The sequence below is a fragment of the Oratosquilla oratoria genome, chromosome 4 (genome assembly GCF_046742065.1).
Source record: "Oratosquilla oratoria isolate Oo_2021 chromosome 4, ASM4674206v1, whole genome shotgun sequence".
NCBI classification, from domain to species: domain Eukaryota; kingdom Metazoa; phylum Arthropoda; class Malacostraca; order Stomatopoda; family Squillidae; genus Oratosquilla; species Oratosquilla oratoria.
This window is the reverse complement of record NC_134780.1, coordinates 83,417,766-83,442,765: the sequence shown is the minus strand read 5'-3', so window position 1 is coordinate 83,442,765 and position 25,000 is coordinate 83,417,766. Positions and strand designations below refer to the sequence as shown.

Sequence of the window (25,000 nt, the reverse complement as noted above, 5' to 3'; positions counted from 1 at the left end):
ACTGTGATCCTCTTCGGCAGATATAAGTTACAAAGTACAGAACAATGTGTATTTATAGTAAAGCAGTGAGGTAACATGAGGGGACGAGGCTCAGGTCAACACGCCCGGCACGCATGCTCGCATCTTGGTGGCTCAGGTCACATGACCGGCGTTGCATGGGCCTTGGTGATTTTTGTCCACCGTTAATGTTGATGGTAACATTTTATTTATGGCAAAAGAAGAAATACAGTCTGGTGACCATTGACCATGGGAAATGTTATAATTTGGGAAATTATTTATTAAGGAGGATTCTACTATTTTTCTTCTGAAACTACATTTGGATTTATAAATTATTTCAGCATCGTCCCAATTTATTCGGTGGTTTTTATTGGCGACGTGCTGAAATACTGCGGAATTTTCCTGTCCGTATTTAACAGAGTTCTTGTGCTCCTTAACCCTGGTATTGAGATCTCGACCCGTCTGTCCCCAATATACGTCATTGCAATCTAAACAAGGTAATTTATAAACTCCAGGAGTTGTATTACTCTTGGATCTGTGATGTATATTGACAACTTTACTGAACAAATTATTAGGATAATGGAAGATAAAGTTTATCTTTTCCTTTGGTAACATGTGAGACAATTCATGGATTGATTTGTTAAAAGGCAATTTTATGCTTCTATTATCCCAATGATGATTCATGGCGGAATGGGAATCTGTTTTGTGAAAACTAATTTTGGCCTTGCTGAGAGCTTTTTGTAAAAACCACGGCGGGTATCCTAATTTTGTTAGTTGATTTTTCACTGAATTTAGTTCCAAATCTAAGTATTGGGAGCTACAAATTCTCAAAGCCCGTAAGAATAGGCCTGAAGCTACACTATATTTTATTTTGTCAGGATGGTGGCTAAAGAAATGTAGGTAGCTCCCTGTGTGGGTGGGCTTCCTATAAACTGTGAAGGACAGTGACTCCGCATTTCTTATTACTAAAATATCTAGAAAAGGTAATTTGTGATCTAATTCCCATTCCACCTTGAACAATATTAAATTCAAGGTGGAATGGGAATTAGATCACAAATTACCTTTTCTAGATATTTTAGTAATAAGAAATGCGGAGTCACTGTCCTTCACAGTTTATAGGAAGCCCACCCACACAGGGAGCTACCTACATTTCTTTAGCCACCATCCTGACAAAATAAAATATAGTGTAGCTTCAGGCCTATTCTTACGGGCTTTGAGAATTTGTAGCTCCCAATACTTAGATTTGGAACTAAATTCAGTGAAAAATCAACTAACAAAATTAGGATACCCGCCGTGGTTTTTACAAAAAGCTCTCAGCAAGGCCAAAATTAGTTTTCACAAAACAGATTCCCATTCCGCCATGAATCATCATTGGGATAATAGAAGCATAAAATTGCCTTTTAACAAATCAATCCATTAATTGTCTCACATGTTACCAAAGGAAAAGGTAAATTTTATCTTCCATTATCCTAATAATTTGTTCAGTAAAGTTGTCAATATACATCACAGATCCAAGAGTAATACAACTCCTGGAGTTTATAAATTACCTTGTTTAGATTGCAATGACGTATATTGGGGACAGACGGGTCGAGATCTCAATACCAGGGTTAAGGAGCACAAGAACTCTGTTAAATACGGACAGGAAAATTCCGCAGTATTTCAGCACGTCGCCAATAAAAACCACCGAATAAATTGGGACGATGCTGAAATAATTTATAAATCCAAATGTAGTTTCAGAAGAAAAATAGTAGAATCCTCCTTAATAAATAATTTCCCAAATTATAACATTTCCCATGGTCAATGGTCACCAGACTGTATTTCTTCTTTTGCCATAAATAAAATGTTACCATCAACATTAACGGTGGACAAAAAATCACCAAGGCCCATGCAACGCCGGTCATGTGACCTGAGCCACCAAGATGCGAGCATGCGTGCCGGGCGTGTTGACCTGAGCCTCGTCCCCTCATGTTACCTCACTGCTTTACTATAAATACACATTGTTCTGTACTTTGTAACTTATATCTGCCGAAGAGGATCACAGTAAGTGATCGAAATATACAGATCTCTATATCTTCGCTTATTCTTCTCCGAAAGTGGGTCATCAGTATTATTTTACATATGTGCTACGACATATCTTTGTTATATATATATATATATATATATATATATATATTACATATATAAATAGATAAATAGATAGATGGATAGATAGATGTATTTCACAAAAAATCTAAAAAGAAATTATGACCTGACACGGCTACTTTCTAAGGAGGGGAATATTTTTTCTGGTGTATTTGTCTATATGTTTGTTTATCTATTTGTACGAAAAGTAAAAATAGAGAGTATTATTTGACGCATCTACCCCCCTATATAATAAAGTATCATTTTCTCCTTCTTATTCATTCATTCATATATTTTTTTTCTTTTTACAAAATGTCTGGAGAAGAAAATAGAACATAACACAGCTGCCCATAAAAGACTGGAAGTTTATTTTCTATTTAAAAAAAAAAAAAAAAAAAAAAAAAAAACATAGAAAGAAATTATGATTGAAGCGGCTACCCTCTAAAAAAGGTATTTATGGTATCTAAGCTTTTCATAAGTGATTCTGTCAGGTACATATTCACTTAAATCCAAGCCTTTGTATCTTTTAACAAATCCCAAAGACAGAATACTTCAGAAGCTCATTTCAAACCTCGAGCCACTCTATCTTAGGCACTCATTACCGCAAATTGGCTCATTACGAGCTTAGAGGACGAAGGATAATGTGTATCCTTTGGTCAAAGTGCTTAGCTCCTTGAAAGAATCCCTTTGTGTTCTTTACAAAGGAGTCTTCAGCTCGGAAGAGTCCTACCATGGGCAATTTTTTTTTTTTTTTTTTTTTTTTTTTTTTTTTTTTTTTTTTGAGGGGAGTAGGGGGACTTTTTTTTTTTAGGGGAGTAGGGGGACGGGTTTTTTATTCTTTTGGCAATGACAAGTTTCTTGTGAAGCTCACCTTCTTCGGTATTTTTCTTTTAATTTATGAATTTCAGTGACGCCACACGCCAAATTGAAGGTAACATTTATTAGCAACACTAATCTCTCTTTCTCTCAATCTCACTCTCTCTATCTATCTATCTATCTATCTATCCATCTATCTATCTATCTATCTCTTCTTTTCTATTTACTTATTTATTCATTCATCTATTCATTTATCTTTTATTCAATAGAAAGTATTTTACACACACTGAATGGTCCCCAGTCTACACTGAAGACTATTCAGTACGTGTAAAATACTTTCCCAACTTATATCTCTCTTGATAGCGCAGTGGTCTAAGTCACTGTTCATTTGTTACGTCTGAGCTAGGTTCGAGTCCTTAGCTTGACCACTTATCACTTTCCGTATATATGCTTCCATCGAGCTCCTCGTCAGTCTCGACCGTGATGGCATGGAATATGATATCGGATATATGATAATAGTCTTAGATTCATAGCTCGTTCCACCTTTACTTCACTACCTTCCCCTCAAAGCCCGAGAAAAACTTTCTAAGAAAAATGTCACTCATCTTCCCACGCCGACGCAGTGGGAAGTGAAAAACCCTTAATAGGACAAACCCTACGGGAATCGAACTCACAACCACGTGTTCATGAGTTCGACACGGTATCCAGAAATCAGATAAGGCAAAATGAGTACTCTTAGGGTCTCCATCCACGGTGCGATCTAGTCTTCGGGCCGTCTGACAGAATCGGTCGGATCCGACCTGATTGGATCGTTTATGACGGTTGGACAAATCGACCAGATCTGTCAGGCGGCCTTAAGACTAGATCGTACGGTAGATAGGAGCCCTTACAGTACCTACTTCCCCACTTCAGCAGATTCACGTAACCACTGCCTTACATTACGTGGCTTAGATTTTCAAAATACCAAGTCAGATGCAATGTGACACATCCTGAGACGAACCTCTAAAACACCCGTTTTTTTAAATTCTGGTCTCCCTGTGATGACAAAAGAGGCTTCCTCGTAGTTATCGTTTTCCATTGGTGTAGTTTTGTATATTGTTTCTTAGATTTTATGGAAATGTATATTAAAGGAAGGCGAAAAGATTCCTAAGATTGCTGTTAAGGTCCTCAATATGTAGTTGTTGTATCAGACAGTTCCTTTGCATAATTTTTTTTTTTTTTTTTTTTTTTTTTTTTTTTTTTTTTTTTTTTTTTTTTTTTTTTTTTTTTTTCCCAAAGTTAGCACATAGCCCGGCTAACTTCCCCTCTTTCTCTTCCAGGAACCGCCCAGGTGTTGTTTCGTGCATGCGCCGAGACAAACATGTCAGACTTCTGTGGTTTCCACTACGAGAACCTGACCAACAACCGCGTGGAGCGCCTCCTCGCGTGTTACAAGACGTGTGCGTCAGACTTGTGCAACACCCACCGCATGCGCTACTTCAGTCATGCCTCACCAACTCTCTACTTCTTCTCCACAGCGGCCCTCCTGTCCACGGCCCTTGTTCTTCTGGCCTTCACGAGGTTTCTCCTGGGCACCTGATTCAAAGCAACCAGGAAGCAACAGCCCGTGCTCCTCAGTCAGAGCGTCTGCCTCGTCCTTATGTATGTATGACAATGGATCTCTTCACACGGGCCACGTTTGCTACCGCCACCAGTACTCGCGGCGCATTCAACGACGACCGCCGTCGCAGCTGTGAATTCCCACTTCTAAAAGACGTTTTTCCTATTTTGGTGTTTGTGCTGGTGGCGACTGGTTGTTTTTTGATTTTGTCGAATTCCTGAATCCCTGAGTATGTTCTCGATAAGTGTGCACCGATTAGGCATTGCCTGGAATTTGTCATTTCTTTGTAAGTAGGGACTGGCTGTTAAAGTTTTATATTTGAAAAGACTCTCTGGAAATGAGCTGGCATGTTTCCTTGATGTTTCAGACGGCAAATACATCCATGGCTATTGATGTCATGGGTACATAGAACTCTTAATATGTTTCCATTACTACACAACCACTTCTAATAAAAGAACTGATAGCAGTGGATACAAATAAAGTATTACAAATATGACCATTACTGTTGTTATTGTCAATGTTCAAGCTATCATGTCATTATTATTGTCATTATTATTGTCATTATTATTATCAGTGTTACAACTCCTATTACAAATATCATCATTCACCATCACTGCCTGTTCTTATCTCTGTCTCATTCTCACTATTGTTTGTATAAACATCTACCGATTTATCATTCTGATTAATTACGAATCTGTCTTTCTTGTCTTTTCTTCTCTCCTTCCTTCCTTCCCGTCCCATTCTCATTCTTACAAATTGTCCTTGAGGTTGTTACAGCCTTAGATTCGTGTGTGTTGACGCCCTAATAAGTACAAAGGAGGCGTTATTTAATAAAGAACTAATCCACATGCCCATTCCATTTAGATATATGCTTTTGTATGTATACGTGTATATTTGAGTAGTAAAGATATCAAAGCTCACGATTACTTTATAAAAATTGTGATTTATTTCTTAAGATGAAATGTATTTATCGTCATCACAAGGTAGAAAGGCTTACATATATATATATACTATTGTATATAATATCATTATGTTGTGCTTTTAAAAGTATTCAGTTATCCGTTAATGGAAAACTACGTGATTTTCTAAGGAAGACCAACTCACATTTTCGTGTACATAAGTCAAGGGTTTTCGTGGTGATATACATATATGTAGATATATTTGTATACATAAGGGAAATTCATGTATGTATGTATGTATGTATGTATGTATGTATGTATGTATGTATGTATGTATGTATGTATGTATGTATGTATGTATGTATGTATGCATGTATGTATGTATGTATGTATATATGTATGTATATATGTATGTATGTATGTATGTATGTATGTATGTATGTATGTATGTATGTATGTATGTATGTATGTATGTATGTATGTATGCATGTATGTATGTATGTATGTATGTATGTATGTATGTATGTATGTATGTATGTATGTATGTATGTATGTATGTATGTATGTATGTATGTATGTATGCATGTATGTGTGTGTGTGTGTATGTATATATCAATCAATCAATTCAGCCATCCTGAGTCCAGTGCTGAACAAAGGCCTCCTTCATAGCATTCCATGATTCACACGACCTCGCCAACCTCTGCCACGTCACTCCTGCAAGCCTCTCGATCTCGTCTCTCTACCCTCTGTCTGGTCTCCCTCTTCCACGCTTCCTATCTCGCGGCGTCCACTCAGTAACACACTTGCTCCATCGTTCATCAGTCGTTCGCGTTAACTTACCTACCCAATTCCACTTCCTCTCTTTTACCGCCTCCACAATATCGTTCACTCTAGTCTGCTCTCTCACCCAACTTGCTCTCTTTTGGTCTCTCAGCGTTATTCCTATCATTGATCTCTCCATTCTTCTCTGTACATTCCTTAGATTTGCTTCCATCGCCTTCGTTAGTTTCCAAATCTCACACCCATGAATTATTGCTGGCAGAATGCATTGATTGTAAAATTTACGTCTCAAACAAAAAGGTAGAGGACCTCTCAGTATTTTATTACATTTACCAAACACTTTGGAGCCAAATATAATGCGTCTTTTTATTTCATTACCATAATCTTTCGTCGCTTTCACCATCTGCCCTAAATAATCATACTCCTCAACTTCTTCAAAACTCTCACCATCAATTACAATATCTTTCCTTTGAACTTTCGTGTTAAACATTACTTTGGTTTTACTCTTATTCGTTTTAAACCTACTTTGAGACTTTCCTTGTTTAGATCACTCAGCATAAAAATAATGTCATCCGCAAATCTTAGGTAGTTCAAATATTCGCCATTATTTTTCAAACCTTTCTCTTCCCAACTCAACCTCCTGAAAATATCTTCCAAGAAAGCTGTAAATAGTTTAGGTGAAATTGTATCACCTTGCCGCACTCCTTTCTCGATCTTGATCTTTTCTGTGTCTTTACGTAGTCGGATTATAATGGTACCTTTCGCATAAATCTTTTCTAAAACTCTTACGATCTGTTCGTTTGTGCCCTGATTACGTAGCGAGTTTAGTATTATTATTTGTTCTTCCGAGTCAAAGGCCTTCTCATAATCTGCAAAAGCTAAACACAGAGGTATATTGTATTCTTTCGTTTTCTCGATTAGTTGGTTTATCGCCTGCAAATGGTCTAGAGTCGAGTAACCGCTCCTATAGCCTGCCTGTTCTTTCGGTTGCTTTCCTTCTAAAGCTTGACTTAGTCTATTTGTAAGGATCTTGGAGAATACTTTATATACGTTTGATAGCAAGCTAATCGGTCGATAGTTACTAAGGTCCTTCTGGTCTCCTTTTTTATGAAGCAAAATCACTATAGCATTGCACCACGATTCAAGAACGCTTTCTTGACGGAAGCGCTGGATGTACAACTCAGCTAATCCAATATGAACTAATTTTCCTGCGTCTTTCAACAGATCTATCGATATACCATCTTCCCCAGGTGCTTTTCCTTGTTTCATATTTTTAGAGCAAATTCTACTTCTTTCTTTCTAATATCTGGTACACTATTAACGTCTACACATGAATTTACTGACTCAACTACAATTTTCGACGAGTAAAGCTCTAGGTAAAATTATTCTACTCTTTTTACCATTCTGTCCCTGCATTTAATGATTTCTCCATTTCTATCCTTCAAACATATCATTTGCTGTTTTCCTAAAGCATGTCTGCGCTCGGTCACTTTAATAATTATACATTTCCGAATAGTTTTCTCTGTTTCATCCATGTTTCTCTTTCTTTTCTCTAATATCTGCCTTTTATTGATAAACTTTTTTAATTCTACTCTCTATTTCGTCTCTCCTGCTTTTAATCTGCATGATCCTTCTTCTTTTTATCAGGTCATTTGTAGCTTTGGAGTATTTGTTTTCTCTGATGTTTTTTGTACTTTCTACTTTCTCTGCCGATTCCCTAATGATATTCACTAAATTCAAATTAATATCTTCCACGGTGTCCTCGTTTGTTCTTAGAACTTCAAATCTATTTTTAATTTCTAACTGAAATTTCTTATTATTATTCTTAACCTTTGCAAGGCTGATTTTCTTTCTCAAAATTAGTTTATTTCTCTCGGCTCTGAAATTGAATTTAGCTGTGCAACCTACCATTCTATGGTCACTACTTATGTTTACTTTATTTATCACCGTAACATTGTTAACGCTTTTGGTCTCATCTCCTAATATGAAGTCTATTTCGTTCTTTGTTATTCCATTTGGACTTCTTCAGGTCCATCTACGACCTATACGCTTTTGGAAGAAAGTGTTCATTATCCTCATGATGTAGTTCTCTGCAAAATTGACCAACATCTCGCCTCTGTCATTTCTTTCACCTACTCCAAACTTCCCAATGCACGTCTCATCTCCCATCTTCTTCCCTACTTTAGCATTAAAGTCTCCTATTACCAACGTGTACTTACTTTTTTCTTGATCTATTACCTGACTTAAATTATCATAGAACGACTCAATTTCATCGTCTGAACTCTGTGAAGTTGGTGCATAAACCTGAACTATTTTTAGAGTGTACCTTTTACACAGCCTAATCACAATCCAAGCTACCCTGTCAGACAAACTACTGAAATTGACTACGTCACCAGCAACTTCTTGGTTGATCAAGAATCCTACTCCACTGGATCTTTCTTTGTCCTTACCTCTATAGTAGAACAGGTGGTCACCATCTTGTAATTGTATCAACTTTTCTTCCGTTCTTCGGACTTCGCTCAGTCCTACGATGTCCCACTTGATGTTGTCTAGTTTTTCCATTAAGCTCTCCAGCCTGTGGTCCTCTGAGAGACTTCTTACGTTGTAAGTATAGATCTTCATTTTCTTTATGTTGTTTAATGTCCAAGACTTGGGTCTGCTTGGACAGTGCTTACTCACATTCGGTGGCACTCTGCCCGTAAGCACAAGAGGCAATGCGTTTGGACCTTTAGTAGACGATGATCCAACAGGAACGCCCGGTTTTGTTTTTGTTGTGCTTTTCATGGTTGCTATGAAGGGTGTTTTTGGTAGTAATCTCACCTCCGTGCCAACTGGTTTCTGGAGAGATAATTCTCTGGTGTCACCTTATTCATTATATTCGATGAAGCCCTATTTCTATAGGGTGCCCAATGGTCCACGCCGTCATTATGACAGTACCCCATATATCTATGAGGAATTTCCCTGTTCGCCATAAGGGACGTGCCAGTTAGCAGTGAGTCCTGCGACTGTGCGTGTGAGCTGCTCTTTGTCTGATCTTTCTTACAAAACCTGATCGATATGGGTGACCCTGCAGGGATTTTCTCTCTATCGACATAGCTTTTGTAGTCATTAAGATTCTCAAGCCTATGTATGTATGTATGTATGTATGTATGTATGTATGTATGTATGTATGTATGTATGTATGTATGTATGTATGTATGTATGTATGTATGTATGTATGTATGTATGTATGTAAGTATATATGTATGTACGCATGTATGTATGTATATGCATCCATGTATATATGTATGTACGCATATATGTATGTATGTATGTATATATGTATGTATGGATGTATATATGTATGTATGTATGTATGTATGTATGTATGCATGTATGCATGTAGGCATGTATGTATGTATGTATGTATGTATGTATGTATGTATGTATGTATGTATGTATGTATGTATGTATGTATGTATGTATGTAGAAAATACATGTGTGTGTGTGTGTGTGTGTGTGTGTGTGTGTGTGTGTGTGTGTGTGTGTGTGTGTGTGTGTGTGTGTGTGTGTGTGTGTGTGTGTGTGTGTGTGTGTGTGTGTGTGTGTGTGTGTGTGTGTGTGTGTGTGTGTGTGTATGTGTGTGTGTTTGTGTGTGTGTGCACGTAAACATAACCAGAACTTTTACACATAGGTATGCAAAATTATCCCAAGAGAACACGAATTTTGAAGAGAGCAAGTACTTGTTGTTATATCCTCAGAGTATCACAAACATATTTGCTGTGGTTCTTTACACTTACAAAGAAAGTACGCGAACCAGAGGAGTTATAGCCATAGAGATGAGACACAAAGAGATGCTCTGAGCCTTCCTGCCCCCCCCCCACCAACTTTACTTAACATCAACTAGATTGATCTGTTGTTGTTGTTGTTTTTTCAAATAGGTTGGTCAACAGTATTTCATATTTAGAATCCCCATAACTCAAATCCGTATTACTTTCATATGTGCCCGAAAAACAGAATAAATATTCAGCGACGTTCCTCCTAAGCAAACATTTCAACTTAGCTAAAACTTTAGTCCATTTCAAGGCGGGGGAGCGATCCAACGTTGGCCAAAAAAGAAAAATAAAGAATGAAAAAATAAAGCAGCTTTCCGCAATTAACATGGTTTTGCTCTCTTCCCACTGCGTTAGGATGGGATGGTGAGCGAGTAATCATTTTTCTTTTTGGCTACCCCCCGTGTAGGGGGGAAAAGTCTTTGGTATATGTATGTATGTAGTTTCACCAACATCATGTACTCATCCCCCAATGTGGCCTCACTTCTGGTGCGACAAGATATGATGATGATGATGCACCACTTCTGTATCCGACCACTAGTAGAGGTAACCAACCTCACTGATCTCACCACTACCCGGTCTCCTCACCTCCAGAAGACCCGCTATATCCACTCTAAGCCTCCTAAGCTCCGCCAATATAAAAGGGTAGTCAATCGTTTTTGGAAAGGAAAACTGTTCCAGGCTCACACACGAAGAGCTTGCCTGAACACGACTCAGTGGCGCGGTTGGTAGAGTCCCAGACTGTCAGTACGGCGGTACCGGGGGTACCTGGTTCGAATCCTGCCCAGGGCTGAAATTATTTCAGTATCGCTGCGCTTCGAGTCGTTACTCCAACTCTCGTGGGCGGGGAGTTGGGGGGGGTGCGTGTAAGGTCATAGCATTACCCATAGATCGGTCATACGAGCTCTGAGTTCTCTTCCGGGAGGAAATAGCTGTCGATCACGAGTCCAACACGTGATCCAAAGACCAAGGTGAAGTTCACCCTGAGCCAAGTTCGACGTGCTTGTGCCTTGTTTGCGCTACCCGTATGATGAGTTTGGTGGATCTCGCAGTGCCAGGCTACAAACCCAGCCGCATCAACAGTGCAATGTCTGGATTTTATCTATATAGATATAAAGACTAGCCCTCCCAACACGAACCCCAGCAGCTCTTGGGATTATAGGAGAGTATACTGTACATACCCACCACCATAGTATTACAGAGGAGAGCCTAGGACCGTGCGGAGTCGGCCCAGGCGGGAGCTGCTTGGCTCAAGGTGAATCTCCGAGCCAAGAGTGGGCAAACCCATCTTGGATTGAACAAGGGATTAAAGAGTCGTGTTACTATCCCCAGCGGATACTTCACCAGAACCACAACACAAGAATATTGGTCAACCTCTAGGCCTACAGCCTTCTAATTACAACAGCCAAGCAGCTACCACGATATAAATACAATAATGATTTATAACTCAAATGGTGGAAAACCAATAGTGGTTCCATTTAGATAATGCAGCATCCACGATTGGGGATGGGGGCTGCTCTGAACGTAGTTTCGATAGTTATTGAATTTTTGGAGACAAGTATCATTTCAGGTTACAAATCTTTTAATCCTTGGTGGTCAAGTTGGCATGAGACAGGTCTGGTAACCCGTTCGCGACAACCAGTTACTAATACAGTGATATATATACATACAGATACATTCTTATACATATATATCAGTATATTGTTTTTGTTTCTATATTCCATTTCTATATTAATCTACCCATCAAATATCTTATATAACTGTTTATATATTTCTTATATTTCAATTTTTATTTTCACATTTACACATGGTAAAAGATTCAGGATATTCGTCTTTTAGATAATAATCAAAGTCATCTTAATGTTTTTTATAAGCGTCACAGCCTTTAGTGCAGTTTAACTCCTTTTTCTTTTTACCTACATTTCCTGGACATGAAGTTGACATATCAATTTCCTGAGTCCGTCCTTAAGCTTTCCCGGAGGGTCTAGTTAAATATCTATTGTAATTAGGCACAGCCAGAAGGAATTGATATTCACTGGGTCGGATGATCTGCAGTCAGAGTCATGAATAAGACATTGGGTTAAAGTTGGTAACCTTGAAGGGAATGATTACAGATCAAATCGTGTATGTCAGGGTAAGTCGTGTGACTGACGTCATTGTTTCTCGATACGCCTTTGCTGCCATTTCCCCGATAAGTACAGAAAGGAAAGAAAAAAGAAAATAGTTTCATATGTGATATTCACGTTTTCAAAGAAATTTGCAAATCATAGGGAGAGAGAGGGGGGGAAGAGAGGGGGAGAGAGAGAGAAAGAGAGGGATGGAGGGAAAAGAGAGAGAAAGAGAGAGAGAGAGTGGGTGGAGGGAGAGAGAGGGGGTGAAGGAAGAGAGAGGGAAAGAGAAAGGTGGAGAGAGAGGGAGAGGGGTGAAGAGAAAGAGGAAGGAGAGAGAGAGAGAGAGAGAGAAAGATAGACAGAGAAAGAGAGAGAGAGAGAGAGAGAGAGAGAGAGAGAGAGAGAGAGAGAGAGAGAGAGAGAGAGAGAGAGAGAGAGAGAGAGAATGATTAAAGTTAAAGGACTTCAAAGGATATAAACATGGGTAAGAAAGTTCCAACACAATTTGACTCAAGAACTCTACTCCCCGAAGCATAACACAAAGTCATAGAGGAACAGAAGCTTTCGGGGATGTGAACAGATGTCAAAGGAAAAAGAGATTTCTCAAAAACAACCGGAGGGTCACAAAATTGTAAAACGAAATAAGTTTTGTTCATATCTCAACTCTTGTGGTCTGTTAGCGTAGCCTGAAGCCCGCTCGTCTCGTCTTGCATTCACTTAGTTGTGGGTTCGAGTCCCTAATTTCTTCCCGATTCCCATCAGTGACTGTTACCTGCACCAACTGTCCAAGCACATAGTCCAAAGGTGACGGCTTCGGCCGCAGATACTCAGCGTCTCTTGGTGTACCATCGTAAACCTCTTTCAACCTTTACCTACGGAGAGGAAAGAGGCCGCGGTAAGAAGCCTGCGCCAGAAGGTAATGAGGAGCTGATGTCGGAGACGTCACCTTTACCCTATGTGCGCGTTTCACTGCTGGGAAACGAAGAGAGAGGAATGTGGGACTCGAACTCGTGCCTTCAAAGTCAAAACCAAATATAAATCGATATTCGTATATATATATATATATATATATATATATATATATATAGCTATATATATATATATATATATATATATATATATATATATATACATATATATATATATGTATATATATACATATATATATATATATCTGTTCTCTATATGCCATTGTTTTGTCTCCTTGTTTCTAGGTGTATGTCTGAGCCTGAATCTAGATATATTTCCATTGCCTGTAATATTGTGAATTATTATACGATTGTGTTTTTTTTTTCAGAAAACACTTCTATTCTTCACGTGTGTGTGCGTGTGTGTGCATGCGTGTGTGTGTGTGTGTGTGTGTGTGTGTGTGTGTGTGTGTGTGTGTGTGTGTGTGTGTGTGTGTGTGTGTGTGTGTGTGTGTGTGTGTGTGTGTGTGTGTGTGTGTGTGTGTGTGTGTGCTTGATTTTACTATTATATATATTTGTTTTTGTTGGGACGTTTGTTATAAGGAATCTGTGAATAGTTTTTTAATTCATATTCTTTGTTTGTGTACTCTTCCTCTATTAAAAAACCTCATCAGATTTTTATCTAGATTATGTGATGGACTGGAATCCATTTCAATAATTACTTTCTATGATTACATGTACTAAATCATTTAGCGTTTATATTTTTTCCTGGATGAGCAGCTTTGCACATTTAGTCCATAAGTTTTATCTATTTTATATTTTATTGATTTATTTATTTAATTTTAGGTTTAACTTGTTTCAATGTCATCCCGCCAGATCCCTTGACTTTTGTAAACTGATATCTTAAGGTAACATCACATGGAAGATATGTTGGTCTACCTGTCAATTTCTTCAAGAAATTCGGCGCATTAGACGCCTGACTTGAAGAGAAAAATAAACAAATAATTCTAAATATGTTTTGAAAAATTATTTATCCTTCCATTTCATTCCTACCCTGATCAATCTGACACCCATACAACCAGAAAAGCTGTTCAATAGTATTTCTTCAAGCCATGAATGTGTCAATAATAATATAGCGTTGTTTATAAATGGTATCAACCACATATATATTCTTTTCTAATTTCAGGATTTTTTCTTGATAATGTCAGGCCATCATAAGTAAAAAAAAATATCAAAAGTGAATCTATATTGATATTTCAAATACACAGGTCATAAACTATGACGGTTTTCCTATCTGAAGCCTTCTCAAATGCAAAGCTAACGACCACAACAAAAATCCTCTTCAAAATGATATGATGTTTATGAAATTCATTCTGAGTACTGTGCCTTACTGCATTTCCTCTAATCCGAGCATTGCATCGGGAGTCAGGGATGACCCCACGAGGTGCTGAGGTTGGACACCGTATGGGCTTAGGTTGTGTGTGGGATAAAAGATGTGTAGGTATATACTTTGACCCAGATATCTCACTTATATGTGTGTGTGTGTGTGTGTGGTGTGTGTGTGTGTATGTGTATGTGTATGTGTATGTGTATGTGTGTGTGTGTGTGTGTGTGTGTGTGTGTGTGTGTGTGTGTGTGTGTGTGTGTGTGTGTGTGTGTGTGTGTGTGTGTGTGTGTGTGTGTGTGTGTGTGTGTGTGTAATAATAAAAAAAATAATAATGATAGGTTTATTGAGATAGCAGTGATACACTGACAATAATACAATTGGGCACTTTTATGAGTAATATAGTAATTATTAGAGTGATATGCTTAGTCTAAAATTTATGATGAGTTTATTGTGCGGACAATGGATGGAATGGCACTGTTCTTGTATCGGTCAGTTCTCGGCGCTCTGATGGGCTTGATTTTGTTTGAATGCCGAGTTGCATGGCGGGTGGGTGTGGTGGGAGGTGGGAGGAAGTGACGGTGACGTGGGTGTAGCATTAGGTCCTGTCCAAACTTATTCAGTGCCTCACTGTGTTTGTCGGACAATCTTGGTAAGCTGAGGGTGGTGAGGGCGTGTTCGTATCCCTCATACTGATTACCCAAGATAATTCTGCACGCTCTTTTTTGTACTTTCTCTAATTTGCTCCTCTGTGTGATGTTAAGTGATGATGACCAGGCTGGGGAGGCGTACATGAGGGTGGGGAGTACGAAGGTGGTGTAGACTCCCTTTAGATCTGGTGATGGGGTACCAAGGGACTTCAATCTGCGCAGCATGAAGAGTTTGTAAGAGGCTGTCCTGATGATGTTGTTGATGTGCTGGTTCCAGTTAAGGTGGTCGTCTATTGTGATGCCTAGTAGCTTGGCGGACTGGACCACTTGAAGGGAATGGGTTCCTAATGACAGTTGAGGTGGTGCCACCGCCTGTTTGGATGTACAAACATGCATGACCACGGTCTTGTTGTGGTTAACTGTCACATTCCTGCTCTCAGTCCACGTTTTGAGGTTGTCTAGGATGTTTTGTAGTGGAGAAAAGTCAGGCTGCCTGGTGTTGATGGGAATGCCAACTGTACAGTCATCGACGTATTTCCATCTATGTTGGGTGTCCATTAATGCGTCATTTATGAGGATGAGGAAGCACAGTGGTCCCATCTTGGTCCCTTGAGGGACCCCACATGTTAGAGGGTGGAGGGAGGATGTCGTTCCCTGGTACCTCACTACCTGTTGACGTCCGGTCAGGAAGTCGGCTAGCCATGCTACCAAGTGTGGTTGGATCCCCAGTTGTATGGCTTTGGAGATGATAATGTTATGGTCAACAAGGTCAAACGCTTTCTTGAAGTCAATAAAGGTCAAGGCTAGAGAAGTATTGCGTTTGTCTAAGTGGCTGTGCAAGAAGTCCAGAAGATTAACAAGATAGTGAGTTGTGGAGGAGGATTTCATGTTGCCATACTGTTTTATATCGATTTGATCTTTAATTTTGTTGTATACTGAGTTAAAAACAAAATCCTCACATATAAGGCTTGGGATTGGGGTGATAGCAATAGGTCTAAGGTCGCTTAGTGACTGTGGGTTCGGACATTTGGGGATGGGAGTGATATATGAAATTTTCCAATCACTGGGGCAGGAGTTTTGACTCAGTGAAGCATTAATTATGGAGGAAAGTGGGAGGGCAAGTTCTGGGGCAAATTCTTTGTAGATTTTGATAGGTAGATCAGAAGGTGTTGTAGATCTGTTATACTTTAATTTACTTAGTTTAGTGGCAACGTCAGCTTTCTGGACAGGGGCAGGGGGTGAGGGAGAGGGGAGGTAGGCAGGTAGGCCGGAGAAGTTAAGGGGGGGTAAGGTCTGGCAGATAGAGGCGAAGTGAGTGTTAATCTCTTGAGCAGCTAAGTCAGGTGGTAAGTGTGAAGCGCAGGGCAGGTGAGAGGCTTGATTATTTTGTAGCCCGCAGAGAGCTTTGATCTTACTAAACCACTGACTGTTATTTTGTGTTTTGAGGTGTTCTATTTTATTAGGGTAGTACGAAGACTTTGCAATACTTATCTCCTTGATGACTTTATTTCTGAGGGATCTGAAGAGGGGTCGATCAGTGTAATATGCCTTGTTGCGTTGTTTAATTAGACGCTTAATACGGGGGGTCATCCAGGGGGCGTCTGATCGGTTCACGGAGAAGTCCTTGACCGGGAAAAAAAAGTGGAAAGCTTCAGTAGTGGTTGTTGAGTAGTTTTTCCACTTGGTTTCCACGTCCTCGGCTTCCAGAACCTCCGTCCAGGGATACTCCACTATCCACCTCCCAAACTCCCTCATGGCCGAGTCAGGCATGGGGCGGTGGTGTCGAGTGACCTTAGTTCTACGGATGGCATTGCTGGGTGCTGGCGACCACTGGATGGTGATGTGGGTACTCCTGCCGATGGGGGGGAGAGGTCTGGGAGGGGAGTACTGTTGAGCCATGTCGGTCATGATAAGGTCGAGAGTAGTTTGCTTGTGGGTGGGGAAGTTCACCACCTGAGTAAGACTTAATTGATGTAGAATCTCACTTGTGTCTAGCCGATTAAAGTCCCCACAAATGACCAGCTTTGCAGCAGGGTATTTCAATCGTAGGGAGTCAGCGGTCTCAATAATGTGATCGGAAAGGAGAGCGGCGGTGTGTGCACGTGGAGGATGATAGACCACACACATAATAATGGACGCGGTGTGGCGGGGGTGAAGGCGGGGGTTAATCCTCACCCACAGAACCTCAACTCCCTCGGGAATATCAACCCTGAGGTGTGAAGGGTTGAGGTCCGCACGACAGAACAATGCTACACCACCACCAACACGGTTCACTCTGAGGTGGTGAAATAGTACAAAGTTTTCAATATTACACATTTCAGGCACAATTTGCCACGCTTCAGTAATTGCCATCATGTCACATCCTGTAGAACGTACTGTTTCGATCACTTCCTCCATTTTGTTGGTTAAGGAGGTAACGTTAGACAGCAGGAGGGAGGGTAGGCTGTACCAAACGCGTGGCACTTCACTGTGAATGCGAGATCTCGGCTTAACCTTTTTTCTGTTTTTTTGCACTTGTTGTGGTTGTAATCATAGGCTCTATTCGTGTAATTTTTCTACCACCTCGTCGGCCACGACTTCGGAAGAGTTTCATGTCTTTCAGGCGCTGAATCACTGAACTCGGAGGATAACCACACCCTCGTTTTAACGCGTAAAGTTCACTGGGTCGGTATCTCTGACGAGGGGGGTTGTATGGCAATACTGGTCCGCACATTGTTACCGCGTATAAACTAGGAGAAAAATAAATACCAGGAGAAGGGTCAACAAGCTGACCCAGGCAGCTACAAAGCGCCCCGTTGCACCTGAGACAGGAGGTCACAGACCTGCCACGTCCGTCCACCACCACTGTCACCTCTGACTACAGGTGGACATCCTCTCGTCATGTTTCCGTGTTTACCAAACAGTCTTCATCCGATTCCAAGACCCTTTTTTCAGTTTCATTATCTTCACCCAGTTTTAGCATTTACCAATAGTTACACTTTTCATCTTCTTCAGGGTTATAATCCTTCTTGCCTTTTTGTATTAGGCCAGGGGTCACCAAACTTTTTTCACTGCGGGCCGGATAACTAGAAGAATGACGAGCGCGGGCCGCATAACCATTCTGTTCAATACAATACAATACAATAATTTAACATTCACAATAGTAAATTTAAGGCACATAGCAGTCAGGAGGTCTCCGCACGCGTGAATATCTCCTAGTATTCTAAACATAATATTCAAATTTAAATTGCATCACAAAGTTTCGTGTTCCATACGTTTTATCAAGCAAATTCAAGTACTGTCGGCGGGCCGGATAAACTGACGTCGCGGGCCGGATGCGGCCCACGGGCCGTAGTTTGGTGATCCCTGTATTAGGCAAAGGTACATTCTGCCTGTCACTTATTGTTCCTCTTGAATTGTCTCCACAGCAATCTATCCAGCCACCATTGTTCTTGATTCACGACCTCCACAGTTTCACCCCTTCTCTCTGAGAAACATAAGAGCATAAGACTGGAGGAGACTGCAAGGGACCATAAGACCTACACTTGGCAGTTCCATGTCCATAACCACCTATCATTCCTATCTATAAAGTTATTTTCTTTTATTTTAAAACAATCTGTTGTTTCGGCACTCGCTATATGGTCACTAAGTCTGTTCCATTTATTGACCAGTCTGTTTGTAAACCAGTAATTGCCTATTTCCTTCTTAAGCCTAAACGTGTTCAATTTATATCCATTACTGTGTGCTGACCTGTTGTCTTAATATGATGACCTTGCTCGTATCACCCTCGTTTTTCCATCCTCTTCCATAAATCGCATGTTTCCAACCTCTGCCATGTCACTCCTGCAATGTTCTCTATCTTGTCTCTGTGCCATCTTATCAATATTTATCTAAAGGAATATATTACTTGGACAAATATCCAAGAAATATTTCTGGATTGCTGGCACCAAGCTCCAAGGTAAGATCAAGTTTGTTGGCTCTCTGTAAACAAAAGGAAAGAGTATTACATATTTTCGTTTTTTGTTTCAGGATGTCCTACTTAGCGTATTGATTCTTGTGCTTGTAGTCACAGAGTCTAGACATCTTTTAGCATGGATCAGGGATGTTGTGTAACTTTATTCAAGATAGTTATGTAATTTTTGTTATATTTTCATGGGGAGGAATTGTAAATTCTCTAAGACGCTAGGAGTGTGTGTGTGTGTGTGTGTGTGTGTGTGAACACGTATATATACACATATATATCTGTATATATATATATATGTGTGTGTGTGTGTGTGTGTGTGTGTGTGTGTGTGTGTGTGTGTGTGTGTGTGTGTGTGTGTGTGTGTGTGTGTGTGTGTGTGTGTGTGTGTGTGTGTGTGTGTGTGTGTGTGTGTGTGTGTGTGTGTGTGTGTGTGTGTGTTTGTGTGTATGTATGTATGTATATCAAAGGAAGTCTCCTAGCGTCTTAGAGAATTTTCAATTCCTCCCCATGAAAATATAACAAAAATTACATAATTATCTTGAATAAAGTTACACAACATCCCTAATCCATGCTAAAAGATGTCTAGACTCTATGACTACAAGCACAAGAATCATTACGCTAAGTAGGACATCCTAAAACAAAAAACGAAAATATGTAATACTCTTTCCTTTTGTTCACAGAAAGGCAACAAACTTGACCTTGCCCTGGAGCTTGGAGCCAGCAATCCAGAACTATTTCTTGGATATTTGTCCATGTAATATATTCCTTTAGATAAATATTGATAAGATGGCACAGAGACAAGATAGAGAAGGTTGCAGGAGTGACATGGCAGAGGTTGGAAACGTGCGATTCATGGAAGAGGATGGGAAAACAAGGGTGATGCGAACAAGGTCATCATATTAAGACAACAGGTCACCACACAGTAATGGATATGAATTGAACACGTTTAGGCTTAAGAAGGAAATAGGCAATTACTGGTTTACAAACAGACTGGTCGATAAATGGAATAGACTTAGTGACCATATAGCGAGTGCCGAAACAACAGATTGTTTTAAAAGAAAAGAAAATAACTTTATAGATAGGAATGATAGGTGGTTATGGACATGGAACTGCCAAGTGTAGGTCTTATGGTCCCTTGCAGTCTCTTCCAGTCTTATGCTCTTATGTTTCTAAGAGAGAAGGGGCGAAACTGTGGAGGTCGTGAATCAAGAACAATGGTGGCTGGATAGATTGCTGTGGAGACAATTCAAAAGAAACAATAAGTGACAGGCAGAATGTACCTTTGCCTAATTATTAGGCAAAGGTACATTCTTGGGGTCACCAAACTACGGCCCGCGGGCCGTATCCGGCCCGCGACGTCAGGATCCGGCCCGCGACGTCAGTTCATCCGGCCCGCCGACGGTACTTGAATTTGCTTGATAAAACGTATGGAACACGAAACTTTGTGATGCAATTTACATACATCATACATATACCAAGGCTTTTTCCCCCTTCCAAGGGAGGTAGCCAAAAAGGGAAAGGCACAAAAACACTCCCACCCATTTCATCCCTAAATACACTCCACACCCCTCCCACCCTTCCTCTCATCTGAGCACCTCCTGGATGACGGGTCATCCCTGCACCCTGCCCACCGCCCTGGGTCAGAAGCAGTGTCGCAAGACACAGTACATCCACAGCAAGGCCGCTTCATTTAATCGGCGACCCCCCCTCTCCGTCCCCCTTTGCATATAAGGCGAGGACGGGGAGAAATCCCTTCGGGCTGCGTCAAAATTTACTCACACATACTATCCCACCCCCCACTTCCCCGCCCATTCTTCCTCATGCAGTCACAACATCATCCATATACAACCATTCTCCACTCACCTCTGTCTTCCGTCCTCTCCCTTCCTTCCTCAACAGACATTCCCCTCTTCCCCAAAGCCCCCTTCACCCCATCCATCCACCTCATCCTAGGACGTCCCTTCATGTTCACTCCCTCCACATCTGCCTTCCATACCTCTTTTACTAGTCTTTCTTCACTCATTCTTTCCATGTGTCCAAACCATCCTAATATTCTTTCATCAACCCTATCTCCCAAATCCTTTTTCACCCCTGTTCTCCTCCTCACCTCCTCATTTCTCACTCTATCTAGCCTAGTAACCCCCACCATACTTCTCAGACACCTCATCTCAAACACATTCAAACTCCTTCTCTCTTCTTCTCTTATGTTCCACGTTTCTGCCCCATACAGTGCTGTTGGTACAATCACTCCTTCATACAGTCTCCTCTTCGCATCCATTCCCAAATGTCTATTCCTCATTACACTCTTTAAACCACCAAGGCATTTACTCGCTTCTCTCAATCTACATTCTACCTCCACCTTCACTCCACCTTTTCCTGCTACACTTGCACCCAAGTATCTAAAACTATCCACTTCCTCCAGTCGCTCTCCCTTAATGTTCACTTCCAGTCTACATCTCATCACCTTACTTTTACCCACATTTATCTTTAGCTTTCTTCTATCACATACTCTCCCAAACTCTGCCACCAGCTTCCTCAATCCCTCCTCTGACCCTGCCACAAGCGCAGTGTCGTCCGCAAACAACAGCTGGCTCACCTCCCACTTTTCTCCATTTTCTTTAACCATCTCCAATCCCTGACTCACTACCCTAGCATTCACCTCTCGCACCACCCCATCCATGTATAAGTTGAACAGCCAGGGCGACATAACGCATCCTTGACGAAGTCCCACCTTTACTTCAAACCACTCACTCTCTCCATTTCTAATCCTAACACATGCTCTACTACTCTCATAAAAACTCTTGACAGCTCCCAAAAGCTTTCCTCCTATCCCATAAATCTGCATAACCTCCCACAGTGCCTTTCTGTCTACCCTATCATAAGCCTTTTCCAGATCCATGAAAGCCCAAAAAACATCCTTCCCCTTTCCTATAGCTTTCTCACATATCTGTCTTACCGCAATTTAAATTTGAATATTATGTTTAGAATACTAGGAGATCTTCACGCGTGCGGAGACCTCCTGACTGCAATGTGCCTTAAATTTACTATTGTAAATGTTAAATTATTGTATTGTATTATATTGAACAGAATGATTATGCGGCCCGCGCTCGTCATTCTTTCAGTTATCCGGCCCGCAGTGAAAAAAGTTTGGTGACCGCCGGCCTAATACAAAAAGACAAGAAGGATTATAACCCTGAAGATGAAAAGTGTAACTATTGGTAAATGCTAAAACTGGGTGAAGATAATGAAATTGAAAAAAGGGTCTTGGAATCGGATGAAGACTGTTTGGTGAACACAGAAACATGATGAGAGGATGCCCACCTGTAGTCAGTGTATAATTCCAGCTATGATCTACCGGTAAGAAATCTGAAATTTAAGAAAGACGATGGGTATAAAAGCTAAGAAGTGCATTGAGAGCAATATTAAGTGAGATCAATGCTGAGAACAACACTGAGAGTTAGGAACAGGATAAGTTAAGTATGATTGAAGTAGATTAAGTAGATTAAGTACTTAAGTAGATTGAAGTAAAAAATATTGTAGAAGGTAAAGTACTGGATATGGAACTGAGTAGAGAAAGTACCAAGACAGGACGACAGTAGTAAGACCAGATGTGCTACTGACTGGATGCCACGAAATAGCAAAGGAAGAGAAGACGTAAGGCAAAGAGACAAGACAGAGAAAATTGCAGGAGTAACATGACAGAGGTTGGAGCCGCGCGATTTATGAAAGAAGATGGGAAAAGTTTTCGTTCAGCAGTGAACTCAAAATGACTGATAACTAATTCATTGAAGAAATATATCAATAGAAATTAATCAAAAGAAAATTAAAAAGAATGACATATAAGAAGACGAAGTAGTAAAAGATTAAAACAAAGCAGGAAGTCGAATTAAAGGATTTGCGCATCGAGAGCATGACAAAGTAAGACAGCATGAGAAGAATGAAAACGATATGAATTCGAATTAATCATTGTAATTACTAAATGCATCGTAAAATGAAAAATATAGCAAAAACTGGATAAAGTATTGGAGGGGAAAGAGATGATGGAGGAGGATAAAGACAAACTGAGGCAAAAAAAAAAATGCAGAAGAAAAATGCGAAAAGGGAGAAAAAGAGAAAGTAGGAGGTGATGAGGCTTTGGCATTGTAATCAAAAACAACAATTAATGAAGATAACGGAAGAAAAAATTAGTTGAATGTTTTTCAGGAATCAATAACATATATCATATGTATATATATACATATATATATATATATATATATAGAGAGAGAGAGAGAGAGAGAGAGAGAGAGAGAGAGAGAAAGAGAGAGCAAGGTCACAGACTACACATCATAATGAGAACTAACCTTCCTAACAGCATTAACAGAATTCCATAGGCACAGGTGGTTCCACAGTGATACACCAAATTCACACATTACCTAAGTCCTCTTAATAGGATTAAGTACCCGGTCAGGTCATTGAGGCACCGAGTGATATGGAAATGGTTACGTAAACGTGGTCTCCAAATTGCATTTTTTTTTAAACCTGCTTTCAAAGACTTTTTTTAAAACAAGCCCTGATTTTCTCTCTCTCTATCTATCTATCTATTTATCTATCTATCTGTCTATCTATCTATCTATCTATCTATCTATCCATCTATCTATCTATCCATACTCTCTCTCTCTCTCTCTCTCTCTCTCTCTCTCTCTCTCTCTCTCTCTCTCTCTCTCTCTCTCTCTCTCTCTCTCTCTCTCTCTTTCTCTCTCTCTCTCTCTCTCTCTCTCTCTCTCTCTCTCTCTCCCTCTCTCTCTCTCTCTCTCTCTCTCTCTCTCTCTCTCTCTCTCTCTCTCTCTCTCTCTCTCTCTCTCTCTCTCTCTCTCTCTCTCTCTCTCTCTCTCTCTCTCTCTCTCTATCTATCTATCTATCTATCTATCTATCTATCTATCTATCTCTTTATCTCTCCCTTTCTGTGTTTATCTGTTTATATGTGTATATACATGTGTTTATGGTTGTATTATTGCCGGGCTTGTTTTTTTTATTATTATCTATGCATTTACTTATCTATTTATCATTTAATTTTATTTCTTTGATTAGTCTTTGTACCGGCATGTTGCCTTGCCCAGCCCGGATCTCCAAAGCTCCTTCTCTTCATCGACTTTTGGTATTGACGAGTTAAACACCATATCGCTGCATCATTGCAAGACAGTCGTAACTCAAATTTCGTGATTTTTAAGGAGAAGCAATTTAAATTATATAAGTATTATAATTTTAATAATTTTACCCTAAGCAACAAAACTTACCATCTTGATTAGGTAAATAGGGCTCCACTTGACTTACGACTTTATTACCAAAAGACGCAGAATTATTCGGCATTCTTATAAACCATTGTAACTCTATACTTGAAATTTTTGAGTTACGACAGTCTTGCAATGATGCAGCGATATGAGGACGGAGCCTTTATTTGTGCGACATTTCGCTTATTACAGCTTTTTCAAGTACTTGAAAAGGCTGTAATAAGCGAAACGTCGTACAAATAAAGGCTCCGTCCTCATATGGTGTTTAACTCGTCAATCTTGTCGGCAACTGCCACTTTCATGAAAGACGCTTGATATCGACACGGTTAAGCGCCGTCAAGAGCCCAGTGCGGTTTTGGAAATGAATTGTTGTGATGTTCAAGAGATCATTGACTAGCCACAGGAACGTGAGACATCTCTAAAGGATTTCTAAAGATTACAAAGGAAGAGTATGTCGACAGTAGACCTCATGGTCCATAACTACGTCGAATGCGGAAAAAATAATAATAAAGAATAAAATAAGATAAATGAATAATTGTATAAATAAACTAATAAATGAATGAACAAACAAATTAGTAAATAGATAAATGAAATAAATTAATAGATAATGAAAAATAATAAATAAACAGATAAATGATAATAATCTATAATAGATCAACAATAGATAGATTTTAAAAATAAACAGATAGATATTAATAAATAAATAAAT

At 39.9% G+C, this 25,000-nt stretch overlaps 1 protein-coding gene across 2 annotated transcripts in view; it reads left to right on the top strand.

Annotated features, from left to right (window-relative positions):
• LOC143024372 (uncharacterized) overlaps positions 1-25,000 on the top strand; it is a 336,035-nt gene that overhangs the window by 280,663 nt on the left and 30,372 nt on the right. The window contains exon 4 of one of the 2 annotated variants that reach the window (XM_076183167.1): positions 4,254-5,683. The exons of the other annotated variant lie outside the window; for it this stretch is intronic. Coding sequence (XP_076039282.1) covers positions 4,254-4,513 — 260 coding nt within the window. The 3' untranslated portion in view covers positions 4,514-5,683. Of the gene's footprint in view, positions 1-4,253; positions 5,684-25,000 lie in introns of those variants that run through there. 2 annotated transcript variants of the gene reach the window in all.